Below are 14,834 nucleotides of genomic sequence, written 5' to 3'. Positions count from 1 at the left end.
CCTGGACCTGGGGGCACTGGGGAGGCCACCCCTGGAGTGCTGGGATCAGCTTTGGGTCTCTGACTCCAAGAAAGGCCTTGAGGGACTGGAGGTGTCCAGAGAAGGGCAAGGGAATTGGGGCAGGGTCTGGAGAAGGAAAAGACTACAGAGAAGTTGTGAGGAGCAGCTCAAGATTTCCCAGGAGAGGTTCAATTTGTGTCCCTTGAGGCTTGTGCAGTCTGGCCCAGGCTGCCCAGGGCAGTGGTGGAGTGCCCATGCCTGGAGGGGTTTGCAAGCTGTGGAGCTGTGGTGCTGAGGGCCATGGGTTGGTGGTGCCCTGGCACTGCTGGGTCAACAAATGGACTTGATCCTCATGGTCAACCTCAACCTCCCCTGGGGCACATTGAGGCTGCTTCCTCTAGGCCCAACACTTGGCACAAGAGATCTCAGCCCCACCTGGCTCTAGCCTCCTCTCAGGCACTTGCAGACAGCCAGAAGGTCTCCTCTCAGCATCCTTTGCTGCAGGCTCCACACCCCAGGGCCCTCAGCTGCTCCTTGCAACTTCTTCACACCCTTCTTCTCCAGACCCTTCCCCAGTGCCCTTCTTTGGACACCTCCAGCTGCCCTGGGCAGCCTTTTCCAGGGCTCCATCACCCTCATTCCAGAATTTGCCCCTGGTGGCAGAGCCAGGTTCTCTGCTCTGTGGTGGCTTCCATTCATCCCCTGTTCCAAGTGTGCTCCTCCACCCTCTGCTCTCTGGCTGAGTTGTTGGTGACCCCTGGCTCCTCCAGCCTTGCTCCCAGCCTGTGGTCCATGCTTTTATGACCTCTAAATTGGACAACTGCTCCGTGGTGTTTTATGGCCTCACTGTGCAGATGTTGTTCAGCTCCAGCTGCTGGGAGCTGGGAGCCAAAACACTTCAACCATGGCCTCCACGTGTTGGGCTGGTCCTGAGGGACCTTCTCTGGCTCTCAGTCAAACATCAGCTTGATCTTAACAGGCCTTTGATGGCTCCTAATGCTGAGCAGGAGGTGGGATCTTCTGGTTTATCTCCACTGCTGTGTTTTATGAGCTTGCTCCCTGCCTGAGAACATCTGAAGGCACTTTTATTGCTCCTTCCAAACCTTCAGACCCGTGGAGGACGTGGGCTTGGGGGCCCCAAGTGAAATCTGAAGCTCATTACCACCATCTTCTGACGTGCTGATGGGGAAATAACTGAACCCAACTGGTGTCTCCCACCCCTGTTTGGTAGGACAAGCTCCAGCTTTGTGTCTCAGCCTGGACCAGGCTCTCACCCTCTGCACTCAGTCCTAGGATGGTTGCAGTTGGAAAAGACCTTGAAGGTCCTGCAGTACAGCCAACAGTGCAGCACCACTGTGGCCTGGTGTGGCACCACCACAGCAGGTTGCTCACAGCCCCAGCCAAGCTGGTCTGCAATGCTTCCAGGCATGGGACATCTCCCAGCTCTCTGGGCAGCCTGGGCCAGGCTCTGCCCACCCTGCCAGGGCAGAATTGCTTCCTCAGCTCCTGGCTCCATCTCCCTCTTCCAATTCAAACCCAGCACCCCTGGTCCCATTGCCACACCTCCTGATGAAGGTCCCTCCCCAGCTCTCCTGGAGCCCCCTTGAAGTCTTGGAGGGCCACCCCAAGGTCTCCCTGGAGCCTTCTGTTCTCCAGGCTGAACAATCACAACTCTCTCTCCCTCTGCCCTTTGTGAAGAGAACAGAGGTGGAAGATCAGGACCTTTGATTCATTATGTCCCAGTGTGTTGGGGTGGGCAGGGACCTCTGGAGCTCACCCAGTGCAGCCCCCTGCTCCAGCAGGGTCACCCACAGCAGGTGCCCAGCATCCCAGTGCCCAGCTGCCTGTGCAAGCTCTCCAGACAAGGAGACTCCACAGCCTCTCTGCACAGCCTGCTCCAGGCCTTGCAGCGCTCCAAGCCAAGAGGCTGCTCCTGAGGGAACCTCCTGGCTCCCAGTTTGTGCCTGGTGCCCCTTGGCCTGTCCCTGGGCACCAGTGGGAAGAGTCTGGCCCCAGCCTCTTGTCCCCTCACCCTCTGGAGATGCCATCAAAGGCTGGTGCTCAGCTTCTGGTGTGCTGAGGGTTATCACTGGTGTCATTGTTTTCCTCTTCTCCTTTCTGACCTTTGGCTGCCTCATGGCTGAGCAATGAGGAGGGTGGGAGGTGGTCTCCCATTGATGATCAAAGGCTTTTCTCATCATCTGAAGTCCTCCAAACTCGTGGTCACATCAGAAGCACATTTAGGGCTTTTGATTGCTCAAGTGAGCAGCTTAATGGTGTGGTGTTGGATTCCTCCATCGTGGCTTGAGTTGAAGATAGGGACTTTGGGAGCTTCAGGAGATGAAAAGCTCCTTTGTCTGGCATGGTTGCTCTAACAAAGGTGAAGTCCATGTCCAGTGGTGGAGTTTTGGACCCTCCTCAAGGTGTTACCATGGAGCACATTGGGAAGCTGGGAATGGGCACTTTTGGGGGACCACTTAAGGTCTCCAGGTTTAGAAGGATCTACAAAAGGAGTGAAGCTGCTTTTGGAGGGATGTAAAGAGTAGCTGAAGTTCCTGTACCATGCTTAGACCACGATCATCTTAGCCTTCCTCTGTGAAAGGAAGACAAGATTCTTCTCAGGGACACTGAGGAGCAAGAGAAAGCAGCCTCAAGTTACTCCAGAAGGCATTTAGGTTGGACATGAAGAGCAAAGGAGGCTGAGGGGAGAGCTTCTGGCTGCTTGCAAGTGCCTGAGAGGAGGTGAGCCATGTGGGGCTGAGATCTCTTGTGCCAAGCATTGGGTCAAGAGCTCTGAAGCAGCCTCAAGCTGTCCCTGAGGAGGTTGAGGTTGGTCTTGAGGAACAATTTGTGCTCCTTGAGGCATCTCCAGGCCTGGCCAGGCTGCCCATGGGAGTGCCCATGCCTGGAGGGGTTTGCAAGCTGTGGTGCTAAGGGCCATGGTTTGGTGATGCCCTGGCACTGCTGGGGCACTGCTTGGAGTCTAGATGCTTGGAGGCCTCTTCCAGTCCAACCCAACCCATGCATGACTCCATGATTAAGAGCAAAGGAGCAGAGTTAGGTTTTCCCACTCTTCTGCAGAAAAGCTTTGAGACCTCCTTTAGCCATTGTTTGTGGAGCCAAAGCCATCACCTGCACACAGTTCTTCTCACCATAGCTCTTCATGGATGCTGATGGACCTCCTGGTCCATCCACTCTGCAGTGAGCAGAACCTTGAGGGGGTAAAATGGTTGGAAATGGCTGGGTTAGAGTCAGAAAAGCCCAGGAAGATGGAATGTTGATGACACCAGGAGAGGCTGTCCACCTTCTGCTGACCAAACTGAGCTACCCAAAGGGCATTGCTGAGGCTTCTCATGGCTGCTTCTTGCCATGGACGTGCTGAGAGGAAACAAAATGGGGCATGAAGATGATCAGAGTCTGGAACAGCTCCTCTGTGAGGCCAGGCTGAGAGAGTTGTGGTTGTTCAGCCTGGAGAAGAGAAGGCTTCAGGGAGACCCTTCAGGGTGTCCCTCCAGGACTTCAAGGGGGCTCCTGGAAAGCTGGGGAGGAGCTTTCATCAGAAGGTGGTGTGGTGAGACCAGGGGTGCTGGGTTTGAATTGGAAGAGGGAGATGGAGTCTGGAGCTGAGGAAGCCATTCTGCCCTGGGAGGGTGGGCAGAGCCTGGCCCAGGCTGCCCAGAGAGGTGGGAGATGTCCCATGCCTGGAAACATTGCAGGCCAGCTTGGCTGGGGCTGTGAGCAACCTGCTGTGGTTGGAGGTGTCCCTGCTGACTGCAGGGGTTGGGCTGGGTGACCTTTGAAGGTCCCTTCAGCCCAACCCAATCCATGATTCCATGGCTCAGTGACAGGAGCCAGGCAATCCTGTCATGCTGGAGCAATCTCCTGCCCCAGCTCTGGGGCCTTGGGGCTTCCTGAGGTCCAGGTGATGCCCTGGCCCGTGATGTTCCTCTCTCCATTTGTTCTCCTTTGTGTGTCCCATGGCTCCAGGGCTGGCAGCAGATCCTGCATCCTAATGAGGTGGTGTCTGGAGAAGCCTCTCTCTTTGTTTGGCCCAAATCTGCCAGCTGCTGACTTCAGTGGAAGAGGGGGGGAACAGAGGGGACCTTTGCTGCCTGTTTCTCCATGGCTTTGTCTGGTGGCTGCCATGGGGTTGAGGTTTCACAGCCCCCCTCCTCATTTCTCATGTCACCATCATCTCCTGCAGGCTGGAGATTGCTCTATCTGCTGCTTCATCTTCTTGTCCTCTGCCCCAGTCTGGTTTTGTAGCCTCAGACCCCCATCTCCTGCCTTCCTGCTCTGCTGGAGACCAACCACGGGTGGTAAACATCAAGAGTCCCAGGCTAAAACTACCCTTGGGTTGTTCTGCTGCGGCCTCAACCCAGCCCAAAATGGGGGTCAGGCTTCTCAAAGGTTAAAAACACCCCAAAGCAGGCTTCAGGACTGTCCTCAGAAGTTAAAACCACCCCTGTGTCATTCTGGTGAGCCTTCAGGCCACCCCAAAATGAGGTTCAGGGTTGCCCCAATGCCTAAAGTCACCCTTGGGTCGTTCTGCTGAGCCTTCAAACCACCCCAAAATGGGGTTCAAGGTTGCTCCAAAGGCTGAAACCCTCCTTGGGTTCTGGTGAGGCTTTGAACCTCCTGGTGATAGTTTGCGGTTCTCAAAGGGTAAAACCACTCTAAGGTCATTCTGTCGAGGCTCTGAGCCTCCTTCCTCTTTATCCCTTCTGCTCCTTCGCCCTTCCTCCTCTTCACTTTCTCCTCCCCTGCCTCCTTTCCCCGCTGCCTTCGCCGCCTTTCCCCGCTGCCTTCGCCGCCTTTCCCCGCTGCCTTCGCCGCCTTTCCCCGCTGCCTTCGCCGCCTTTCCCCGCTGCCTTCGCCGCCTTTCCCCGCTGCCTTCGCCGCCTTTCCCCGCTGCCTTCGCCGCCTTTCCCCGCTGCCTTCGCCGCCTTTCCCCGCTGCCTTCGCCGCCTTTCCCCGCTGCCTTCGCCGCCTTTCCCCGCTGCCTTCGCCGCCTTTCCCCGCTGCCTTCGCCGCCTTTCCCCGCTGCCTTCGCCTCCTCCGTGCCGCTGCCTCCCTGGCTCCCTGGCCGGCGCGGGGCAGGTGCCATCTGCGGCGGCCGGGCGCGGCCGTGCGGCTGTCCCCGCGGAGCAGGGCCGCGGAGCAGCAGGTGCTGAGCGGGGCCCTCGCTGCCACCCCATGAAATATTGCCGGGCGCAGCGGCTCGGGCAGCTCCTTTCGCGCCTGCTGTCGGCGAGCGCTGCGGAGCGGCGCTGGGAAGCTCTTCGGTGGCCCTTTAATTGCCTCATCAAGCAGCCTGGGAGGTATCGAAGGGGGTTCGGCTGCGCTCTGCCCGCTGCAGCCCTTGGGGGAGCTGGTCTCCAGCTGTTCCTGCCCCGCTGCCTAATGAGCTCTCCCCGCTGCTTTCTTCTCCCGCGATCCATCACCGCCTCCCGCCGAGGCTCAGGTGCGAGCCGCGGCCGCGCACCGCCTCCTGGCCGCCGCTCCCCGCGGGCATTCGCGGCCCCGCCGCTTCCCTTCCGCGGCCGCCGGAGCCGCCTTCAGCTGCTGCATGCCCAGGGAGCGCCGGATAATTTACGGCCCTGCCCGGCTCCCGCGGCTGCCGGCGCCGCCGAGCGCGAAATTGGGCAGCTGCGGCCCGACCGCGGGCATGGTGGCCACGGGCAGCTGCGGCCACCACCGCCTGCCCCCGGCGAGCCCCGGCCCCGGCCCGCTGCAGCTGCGGGCAGCCCGGCCTGGCTCCAGCTTGGGCCCTCGGAGCGTCCCGGAGTCGATCCCTGAGGACATCTCACGTTTGATCTCTTTGGGGACAGCCCAGCTTTGATCCCTTTCAGGGCAGCCTGAGTTTGCAGTTTGGGGGACACCCCAGCTTTGGTGCCTTTGGGACACTCCAAGTGTGAGCCCTTCCAGGACACCTTAGGTGCATCAGGATACAGCCCAGCTTTGATCCCTTTCAGGGCAGCCTGAGTTTGCTGTTCCGGGGACACTCCAAGTGTGAGCCCTTCCAGGATGCCTTAGGTGCATCAGGGGACAGCCCAGCTTTGATCCCTTTCAGGGCAGCCTGAGTTTGCTGTTCCGGGGACACCCCAGCTTTGATGCCTTTGGGACACTCCAAGTGTGAGCCCTTCCAGGACGCCTTAGGTGCATCAGGGTACAGCCCAGCTTTGATCCCTTTCAGGGCAGCCTGAGTTAGCTGTTCTGGGGGAGCCCCAGCTTTAATGCCTCAGTATGATCCCTTTCAGGACACCCTGAGTTTGCTGTCCTGGGGACACACCGAGTTTGCTCACTTTGAGGACAACCAAAGTTTGATGCCTTTGAGGACCATCCTGAGTTTGATCCCTTTGGGGCCATCCTAAGTTTTGATCCTCTTCAAGACACCCCAAACTTACTGCTTTGGAGACAACCAAAGTTTGATCCCTTTGAGGACCATCCTGAGTTTGCTGCCTTTGGTGACCCTCAAAGGTCACTAAATGTCTTCTCAACATCTGCAGGGTAGGGGGCAAGAGACTGGGGCCAGACTCTTCCTACTGGTGCCCAGGGACAGGCCAAGGGGCACTGGGCACAAACTGGAAGCCAGGAGGGTCCCTCAGGAGCGGCCTCTTGGCTGGAGGAGGCTGCCCAGAGAGGTTGTGGAGTCTCCTCTGGAGAGCTTCCAAAGGCATCAGGATCCTGAGCATGAGCTGTGTGTCACCCTTCTGTAGCAGGGCTTTGGACTGGGTGAGCTCCAGAGGTCCCTTCCCACCCCACCATTCCATAATCCCAGCCAGAGCAGGTCACATCTGAGAGGTAGTTGCTGTCCAAGGCCCCATCTCAGCGCAGCCTCAGGCTCTGCTGGATGCGGAGCTGGCTCCTCCTCACCCCTCCCCTCCAACTCATCCCTGGAGACCTCAATTTCTCACCAGCTCCACCTGCACCTGGGCCAGATCAAGGAGATTGAGCTCCATCCTTGGGGACCTTTCCACAGGGACATGGTAATGGCCTGGAGCAGATGTGAGCTGGAGATCATGGAGAAGTTAATAACCTCCAGCCCCAGGAGCTGTTCAGTGAGCTGGGGGCTGGAGATGGTGCCCTCAGGTTGTGTCCTTACCCCCCCCACCTCCCCAAAGCACCACCATGGGTTCTTGTCTCAGAGCTTTGTCTTCTCTTGCAGTGAGAATGAAGCCTTGTGGAGGGAGGTGGCCAGCTTGAGGCAGAAGCACGCTCAGCAGCAGAAAGTGGTCAACAAGGTACCTCCTGAGCCTCCAGGAGAGACTGGGACCTTCTGGGGATGTGCTGACCAGCAGGGTTTGGGATGTACTGGGGATGTGGTGACCAAGAGACTGGGACTTGATCTACTGGAGGGTTCAAAGAATCTGCTGGAGGGATGAAGGCTTTCCAGAGGAATCTGAGGTTCTTCAGAGGGATCTGGTCAGGCTGGATCAGTGGGTCAAGGCCAATGGGATGGGATTGACCAAGACAAAGTGCAGGAGAATGAGAAGGAGGAGAAGATGTGAGGAGTAGCCGAGGGCCCTGGGAGTGTAGAGCCTGGAGCAAAGGAGGCTGAGGGGAGAGCTTCTGGCTGTCTGCAAGTGCCTGAGAGGAGGCTGGAGCCAGCTGGGGCTGAGATCTCTTGTGCCAAGCATTGGGTCAAGAGCTCTGAAGCAGTCTCAGGCTGTCCCAGAGGAGGTTGAGGTTGTCCATGAGGAACAATTTGTGCCCTTGAGGCTTGTACAGTCTGGCCCAGGCTGCCCAGGGCAGTGGTGGAGTGCCCATGCCTGGAGGGGTTTGCAAGCCATGGAGCTGTGGTGCTGAGGGCCATGGCTTGGTGGTGCCCTGGCACTGCTGGGGCACTGCTTGGACTCCCAGAGTTCAGAGGCCACTTCCAACCACAGTCATTCCATGATCCCAAGATTCATGACTGCCTTGGCTGCCAGCCCATGGTTTCATCCTCAGCCTTCTCCTGGGAGTTGTGCTCAGCTCTCTGCCATGTCCCCCAGATCTCAAACTGTGCTCAGACTGTTCCTGTCCAAGTCCTGTCCACACCATCACAAATTGTCCTCTTGCCTCCTCACAGCTCATCCAGTTCTTGATCTCCTTGGTGCAATCCAACCGGATCCTCGGGGTGAAGAGGAAGATGTAAGTTGGGTCTTCTCCCTTCCTTAGTTGAGGAGGATTGAGATAAGACCAGCTCAGTGGATCACTCAGACCTCTTTCTCCTGTGACAGCTCACACCATGAGGGCTGGGGTCTTCTGCTGCTCAGATGTCTCATTCATGTGTCCCTTCCTCATCCTAACATTGCCTATCAAATTGTGGCACCAGCCTTTTGTCCTCCAGCCATGTCCACCAGCACTACTATGCCAAATACCACCATGGTGGTCTTAATGACCTGGTGGCAGCATCCAAGAGCTGCTCAAATTATTTCCCCTCTGAGGAGAAAGTTTCTGCACAGTCCTCCAGCACTTGGAAAGGGTCCCAGAAGTGGTTGTGTCACAGCTGACCACCTGCAACCCATCTTAGGAGAGGTGGGCCATGGAGAAGTGAACCCAAACAGAACCTTGACGGTGGAGAAGGTGACCATGGACTCTAGAGAAGTCCTCTGAGACCTTAGGTTTGCATTTCTGCTCATCAGATCTTCTCTACTGACACCACCACCTCCATGGCCACTTGTCCACCTGGGACACCCAAACCTGGGGCTGATTTGACACCACCACCTCCGTGGCCACTTGTCCACCTGGGACACCCAAACCTGGGGCTGATTTGACACCACCACCTCCGTGGCCACTTGTCCACCTGGGACACCCAGACCCAGTGCTGATTCTGCGTTGTCTGGGTGCGGGAACCAACTTTTGGTGGCTGAGGAGTGGGTTCCTCTATGGAGAGGTGGTGCCCAGGGGCTGATGGTGCAGGCTGGTCACTCGTGTGGCATCTGCGGTGTCTTGCAGCCCACTGATGTTGAACGACAGCAGCTCAGCACATTCCATGCCCAAGTACAGCCGCCAGTACTCCTTGGAGCACGTCCACGGCACCTCCCCCTACACGGTAAGTGGGACCTGGCTGTGGTGAGAGGGAGTAGGACACAGCTTTGATGGCAGGGACATGCTTGAGGTTCTTTTCTGGCTGCTCCTGTCTTTGTTTTGGTTGATAGAGAGCCCTTAGCTGGTAGGTTCTCAGTGCATGTGTGACCTTGGGTCCCCTTACTGTGTATGACCTTGGCCCAAATGGATGTGTGAGCCTGGGTCCCCTAACTGTGTGTGACCTTGGCAGAAATGGCTGTGTGAGCCTGGGTCCCCTGTGTGTGACCTTGGCAGAAATGGCTGTGTGAGCCTGGGTCCCCTTACTGTGTGTGACCTTGGCAGAAATGGCTATGTGAGCCTGGGTCCCCTAACTGTGTGTGACCTTGGCACAAATGGCTATGTGAGCTTGGGTCCCCTTACTGTGTGTGACCTTGGACCTAATGGCTTTGTGAGCCTGGGTCCCCTAACTGTGTGTGACCTTGGCACAAATGGCTATGTGAGCCTGGGTCCCCTAACTGTGTGTGACCTTGGCACAAATGGCTATGTGAGCTTGGGTCCCCTTACTGTGTGTGACCTTGGACCTAATGGCTTTGTGAGCCTGGGTCCCCTAACTGTGTGTGACCTTGGCACAAATGGCTATGTGAGCCTGGGTCCCCTAACTGTGTGTGACCTTGGCACAAATGGCTATGTGAGCCTGGGTCCCCTAACTGTGTGTGACCTTGGCACAAATGGCTGTGTGAGCCTGGGTCCCCTAACTGTGTGTGACCTTGGCACAAATGGCTGTGTGAGCCTGGGTCCCCTAACTGTGTGTGACCTTGGCACAAATGGCTATGTGAGCCTGGGTCTCCACGAGTCCCTTTACTGTCTGTGACCATTTGATCCCTGACTCCAAGAAGGACCTTGAGGGCCTGGAGGTGTCCAGGGAATAGCAATGGAGCTTGGGAAGGCTCTGGAGAAGGAGAAGGGTGTGGAGAAGTGAGGAGCAGCTGAGGGCCCTGGAGATGTGGAGCCTGGAGCAGAGGAGGCTGAGGGGAGAGCTTCTGGCTGTCTGCAAGTGCCTGAGAGGAGGCTGGAGCCAGCTGGGGCTGAGATCTTGTGCCAAGCTCTGAGCCAAGAGGAAGCAGCCTCAGGTTGCCCCAGGGGAAGTTCATATTGGATGTCAGAAGAAGGTTCTTCCCTGGAGGGGTTCTCCAGCGCTGGCCCAGGCTGCCCAGGGCAGTGGTGGAGTGCCTGTGCCTGGAGGGGTTTGCAGGGCACGGAGCTGCGGTGCTGAGGGCCGCGGGTGGGTGGTGCCCTGGCAGTGCCAGGGTGGTAGGCAGGGATGGATCCCAGAGGGCCCCACAGGATTCAGTGTGCATCCCCCCGGAGCCCCTTCCCGTTCGTTCTGCCTCCCCTGCGGGCAGAGCACACAGCCCTGCGCGTTGGCATGACGTGGGCAAGCACAGCCCAGGCTCTGGCCTATGTCAGGCCTTGCTGGCGCAGTACCCAGGTGTCCCTCTGTCTTTCCTCCCCCGTGGGAGGCCCCTGAGGCCGTGGGAATCAAGGTCCAGTTGCTCAGTCTGCTCGTTGTTATTCCCTCTCATACTGCCTTCCCACACTGGGCCCCTGGTTGGACTCCATCAGCCTGGAGGCCTCTGCCACCCAAAATGGTTCTGTGACTGAGAGAGGATCTTCACAGTGCTCTGCAAGAGCTAAGGGACCCATGGGGGTAAGAGACTCTTACTCTGCCCACTGGTGCCCAGGGACAGGCCAAGGGGCACCAGGCACAAACTGGGAGCCAGGAGGTTCCCTCAGGAGCAGCCTCTTGGCTTGGAGGGTTGCAAGGCCTGGAGCAGGCTGTGCAGAGAGGTTGTGGAGTCTCCTTGTCTGGAGAGCTTCTAAAGCCACCTGGGCACTGGGATGCTGGGCACCTGCTGTGGGTGACCCTGCTGGAGCAGGGGGCTGCACTGGGCGAGCTCCAGAGGTCCCTTCCCACCCCACCACGCTGGCATTCAGTGACCCAAAGCATCCTAGGCTCTGTTAAGGAGCTCTGCAGCAGTGGGACCACCCTCTCTGGAAGCTCTCTGATCTCCTTCCAGCTCCACCTCATCCTCTGGTCTCTCTTTCTAGCAGCAAACCCTGGGGTCCTCTCGGACCTCTTCCAGGTCCTGCTGGATTGTCCACATGATGGGAAAAGCAGCTCCTCAGCCTTTCTTCTACGTCAGCCTTGATCATTTTCAACCTCAAAGTACCCCAGAGTTGGGCAGCTCTCCAGCAGGCGCTGCCAGCAGGCACCTTGAGTCCTGACGCTGCCCCAGGCCTGGCTTTGATAGTGAAGAAAACTCTGGAGCTTGCCCAGCAGGAGTGTTGAGGTGGCAGAAGAACTTGGTGGGGGTGAGATGTGGGTGGTCCTGTAGTGTTCTTCCAGAATCTCCTCACCAGAGCCACTGCTGCCTGGAAAAGATGAAGTCACCACAGAATGGATTGGATTGGAAGAGAGCTCCAGGCTTATGGAGTCCCAGCAGTGCCCCAGCAGTGCCAGGGCACCACCAACCCATGGCCCTCAGCACCACAGCTCCAAGGCTTGCACACCCCTCCAGGCATGGGCACTCCCCCACTGCCCTGGGCAGCCTGGGCCAGGCCTGCACAAGCCTCAGGGGACACAAATTGTTCCTTAGGGCCAACCTCAACCTCCCCTGGGGCAACCTGAGGCAAATTCCTCTTGGACCAGAGATCTCAGCCCCAGCTGGCTCCAGCCTCCTCTCAGGCACTTGCAGACAGCCAGAAGCTCTCCCCTCAGCCTCCTTTGCTGCAGGCTCCACACCCCAAGGGCCCTCAGCTGCTCCTCACAAGTCCTCAGCACCTTTCTCCTTCTCCAGACCCTTCTCCATCTCCTTTGCCCTTCTCTGGACACCTCCAGCCCCTCAAGCTCCTTCTTGGAGTCAGGGCCCAAAGCTGAGCCCAGCACTCCTGGTGTGGCATCCCCAGTGCCCCCAGTCCAGGAGGACCATCCCTGGCCTGCTGCTGCTGGCCAGCCTGGAGCTGCTCCAGGCCAGGCTGCTGGTGGCCTCCTTCGCCACCTGGGCACAGGCTGGCTCCTCTCCAGCCACTGCCACCAACACCCCCAGAGCCTTTCCCACCAGGCACTTTCCAGTCCCTCTGCCCCCAGCCTGGAGCCTTCCCAGCACTTGGCCTTGGTCACAGGATCAGAGGATGTCAGGAGTTGGAAGTGACCCAAAGAGATCATTGAGTCCAACCCCCCTGGCAGAGCAGGACCATACAACCTGGCTCAGGTCACAGAGGAACACATCCAGACAGGCCTTGAAAGGCTCCAGAGAAGGAGACTCCACAACCTCTCTGGGGAGCCTGTTCCAGTGCTCTGGGACCCTTACAGTAAAGCAGTTGCCCCTTGTGTAGAGGTGGCACCTCCTGTGCTGCAGCTTACACCCTTTGCTCCTTGTCCTACCCCAGGGAGCAGTGAGCAGAGCCTGTCCCCCTGCTCCTGACCCCCAGCCCTCAGATACCTACAGACACTCATTAAATCCCCTCTCAGTCTTCTCTTCTCCAGACTAAGCAGCCCCAGGTCCCTCAGCCTCTCCTCATCAGGCAGTGCTCCTGTCCCCTAATCACCCTTTTAGCCCTGGGCTGGTCCCTCTCCAGCAGATCTCTGTCCCTCTTCAACTGGGGAGCCCAAAACTGAATGCAGCACTCAAGATGGATTCTCACCAGGGCAGAGTAGAGGTCAACTTCATCCCATTGGCCTCACCCAGCCAGCCTCTGGAGTGCCTCAGATCCCTCTGGAGAGCCTTCAAACCCTCCATCAGATCCTTCAAGCCTTCCAGCAGCTCAACAATCCCCCTCACCTTGGTGTCATCCTCAGAGTTCCTGAGGGTCCCTTATTCTCCTCGTCTGCATCATGGGGCAGAGACCTCAGATAGCAGTGGCTGTGGCCATGCTTTGGGTGAAGATGTCATGTGCAGTCCCACATCATCACCTCCCTTGCTTGCTTGGGTTTGGGACCACTCTGATGTTCCTCCTGCTGCTGTCTCTCCTATCTGTGGGACAAAGTCTGAGATTTGCTCAGTTCTGCACCCCACCAAACCTCTGATTGTCCTTCCAGGCCTCCTCCCCAGCCTACAGTGGCTCCAACCTCTATTCCCCGGATTCTTCAGCCAACTCTGGTCCCATCATCTCCGACGTGACCGAGCTGGCCCAGTCCAGCCCTTCAGCCTCTCCCAGTGGAAGTCTGGAGGAAAGGTAGGTTGTGGTTCTCCTAAAACCTGAAGCTGTTCCCCAGTGAGCCGATCAGTAGACACCAGTATGATGACCTTCTGCTGCTGGGAGAGCTGGGAAACAGCCCAGCCCCTGGGACAATAAACCCTCAGGACATTGAGTCTCAGTCAATGAGTCTCAGTCTCACCTGGTCCAGGCACGGTGCCCACAGCAGGTTTTTGGTTGGTTTTGTGAAGCTTTAATCCAAGCACTCAGTCCTCTGGGACCTCCTGGTGGACTCCAAGCTGCACTTGAGTCAGCTTGAACCAGCAAGGTGGCCAAGAAGACCAAGGGTCTTCTGACAGGGCATTCAGCAAAGGGTGTCCAGCAGGCCAAGGGAGGCTCTCCTGCCCCTCTGCTCTGCTCTGCCCTGCTCAGGCCACAGCTGCAGAGCTGGGGCCAGTGCTGGCTCCACACCTCAGCACAGCCTGGGAGCTGCTGCAGAGAGCCCAGGGCAGGCTGGGAAGCTGCTGGGAAGACTCTGAGCAGGGAAGGTTGAGGGGCCTGGGGCTGCTTAGCCTGGACAGGAGAGGACTCAGAGAGGACCTTCTCACATCTGCAGGGTGTGGGGCAAGAGGCTGGGGCCAGACTCTTCCCACTGGTGCCCAGGGACAGGCCAAGGGGCACCAGGCACAAACTGGAAGCCAGGAGGTTCCCTCAGAAGCAGCCTCTTGGCTTGGAGGGCTGCAAGGCCTGGAGCAGGCTGTGCAGAGAGGTTGTGGAGTCTCCTTGTCTGGAGAGCTTGCACAGGCAGCTGGGCACTGGGATGCTGGGCACCTGCTGTGGGCGACCTCGCTTGGACTGGGTGAGCTCCAGAGGTGAGACCACCTTCTGTGGAAGCTTTCTGATCCCATTGCCCTGAGAATTCCTACAGTTCTGAGAAGTGGGAGATGCCCAAACCATGGAACCATCCCAGGTCAGGCTGGTTGAGGCTCTGAGCCACCTGCTGTGGTTGGAGATGTCCCTGCTGCCTGCAAGGGTTTGGACTAGGTAACCTTTGAAGGTCCTTTTCCACCCAAAGCAGTCCACGGTGCTGTGATGATTCTTCAGGCACCAGAGCTGTGCTGAGGTTGGGCCAACAGCAGGAGCTGCTGCGTCAGGGGAGCTGATGAGGAGCAGAAGCAGAAAAGAAATACTGAGGTTCTCCTTCAACCTCATGGTTGTAACTGAGTCTGGAGGCTTCCTCCTTGAGAAGGCCACCAGGAGTTGGAGCAGATCTTGGGCGTGGCCAATGAATCAGTGTCAGCTTTTCACCCCTCTTCTTCCTCGCCCCCCCCAGGAGTAGTCCTGTGGTCCGCATCAAGGAAGAACCCCCCAGTCCCACCCGCAGCCCCCAGCTGGAGGAGAGCAGCCCAGGGAAGAACCCTGCAGCTGTGGAGGCTCCTCTCTTCCCCTCCACCTTCATCGACTCCATCCTGCAGGAGAACGACGGTGGCGCCGCGCCCGCCGGTGACAGCACCTCACAGCCTCAGCCCCAGGAAAAGTGCCTCAGCGTCGCCTGTCTTGACAAGTGAGTGCCCTCCTCAGGCCACCCCGGGGCCTGGCTGCCATCCCACCGCTCTCTCTACCAC

At 58.1% G+C, this 14,834-nt stretch overlaps 1 protein-coding gene across 2 annotated transcripts in view; it reads left to right on the top strand.

The window, feature by feature from the left end:
• HSF1 (heat shock transcription factor 1) overlaps nucleotides 1-14,834 on the top strand; it is a 35,300-nt gene that overhangs the window by 9,322 nt on the left and 11,144 nt on the right. For both annotated transcript variants that reach the window (XM_064154481.1, XM_064154480.1), the window contains exons 5-9: nucleotides 7,169-7,244; nucleotides 8,072-8,133; nucleotides 8,941-9,037; nucleotides 13,112-13,248; nucleotides 14,543-14,773. In XM_064154481.1, the coding sequence (XP_064010551.1) occupies nucleotides 7,169-7,244; nucleotides 8,072-8,133; nucleotides 8,941-9,037; nucleotides 13,112-13,248; nucleotides 14,543-14,773 (603 nt within the window). The remainder of the gene's footprint in view (nucleotides 1-7,168; nucleotides 7,245-8,071; nucleotides 8,134-8,940; nucleotides 9,038-13,111; nucleotides 13,249-14,542; nucleotides 14,774-14,834) is intronic.

Source organism: Pogoniulus pusillus, chromosome 14, assembly GCF_015220805.1.
Source record: "Pogoniulus pusillus isolate bPogPus1 chromosome 14, bPogPus1.pri, whole genome shotgun sequence".
NCBI lineage: Eukaryota > Metazoa > Chordata > Aves > Piciformes > Lybiidae > Pogoniulus > Pogoniulus pusillus.
The sequence above is the reverse complement of the archived record's forward strand: the minus strand, read 5'-3'. Positions and strand labels throughout refer to the sequence as shown.